Source organism: Rhagoletis pomonella, unplaced genomic scaffold (genome assembly GCF_013731165.1).
Source record: "Rhagoletis pomonella isolate Grant_MI unplaced genomic scaffold, Rhpom_1.0 Rhpom_scaffold_00006, whole genome shotgun sequence".
Taxonomy (NCBI): Eukaryota; Metazoa; Arthropoda; class Insecta; order Diptera; family Tephritidae; genus Rhagoletis; species Rhagoletis pomonella.
Window position 1 is genome coordinate 1,704,370 of NW_023458560.1, and position 1,414 is coordinate 1,705,783.

The 1,414-nt window shown below is 37.0% G+C and overlaps 1 protein-coding gene across 1 annotated transcript in view; it reads right to left on the reverse strand.

The window, feature by feature from the left end:
- Window positions 1-292: 292 nt before the first annotated feature.
- The window catches only part of LOC118741518 (glucosidase 2 subunit beta-like), a 2,302-nt gene continuing 1,180 nt past the window's right edge, over window positions 293-1,414 (reverse strand). Inside the window, exons 2-3 of the mRNA XM_036473517.1 lie at window positions 1,369-1,410; window positions 293-1,290 (exon numbers count right to left, since the gene is read on the reverse strand). Of these exons, the coding sequence (XP_036329410.1) occupies window positions 662-1,290; window positions 1,369-1,410 (671 nt within the window). The 3' untranslated portion in view covers window positions 293-661. The remainder of the gene's footprint in view (window positions 1,291-1,368; window positions 1,411-1,414) is intronic.

Sequence of the window (1,414 nt, forward strand, 5' to 3'; positions counted from 1 at the left end):
TGAGTTGCGCGGATTGATCTCAATAAAGTCTTTTTATTTCAACAACAAAATAACTGATTTTGGACATTTACGGTTTCCAAACACCGATTCAATTACTCTTCATTTATTATTGTAAGTATTTACAATGTGTGTGAGTAAAAGCGGTTTACCTGATTTTGGTTCCAAACTTTTCAAATAAACTAAAATCTTTCTATTTATTGCTAAAATTATGACTATATTATATATGGACTTCCTATAGTATAAAAAGCCCTCTTTCAGTCTAGATGGTAGGTACATTAAGAAACAGCTGTCGTTAAATCTTTCCAAACCCACTTTAAATGGTTGAATTTATTTCATTCCGAAAATGATTACAGGAAACACTTTACATGCCCTTCGTTTTCTCATTTAAATGCAAGTGAAAAATATTTACTAATTAAGTATACGAACGTTGTTGTAAAATGTGTACAAATAAATTTCCTGTTTGCTTGATTCACAATCAAAGGAATGCTATAATGCTGACAATGCTCCTAAAGTTTCATCTCATATTACATTTATTAAATACATCGAGTTTAATCTTACTTTTTATACATTAAAAATAACATTTCCGGAGAATACCTCTCTACATCTCAGTAAAATGTATGTACGTGTAAGAGCGCTATCTTATTCTTTTAATGAGCGTTTTTTAAAGCTCATCATGCGGGCGCGTGTCAGCGGAAAAGACACCGTCGCAAGCAGCTGGCGTTTCGAAAACAAAATTGTATTCACAACGGCTTGGCTCTGCCACGGAGGTAATTTTTTGATAAAGTCCACATTTAAACTCTACCATAGCAGAACGTTGTGGACCGTTCCAGCAAGCAGCTCCATGAGCATACTTCTGTTTTTGGTACTTTTTATCACCTTCACCGAACCACTTTTCATATCGTCCCAACGTTGTTTCCAAACCACCCCTTTGTTGTTTTTGTGAAGCTCGTTCGAAAGGACAAAGTGAATAAACATACTCCCGATCTTCATATGTGAAACATTCACCATCTAGTGCTGCGTACTCTTCATTGGGTCCGTAATCTTTAGCTTCTTGATCTGCAATTTCTTTAATCTCATTTTCAATCTGACGAATGCTTTGTTCTGCTTCGGTGTAAGCATGCCGCGCTTCATTTGCCAAGTCAACCAGGCGTTTGGTCTCTGGATCGTAGTCTGGCTCAGACTGTGGTGCATCCGCCACACTACCGACCCCAACATCAGCTTCGCCTTCTTCATCCTCATATAGCTCTTCTTCCCCATCGGCACCTTCCCCAACGCCTACTTGTTCATGACCTTAGTGAGATAGGTAGTAGGTATTATATTTCTAATGAAAAAAGGTACATATATATTTTTTTAAATCCATTTATTTACCTTCTTCGATTTCGTGTTCTAATTCTTCTCTCGCGGTTTGCTCTTG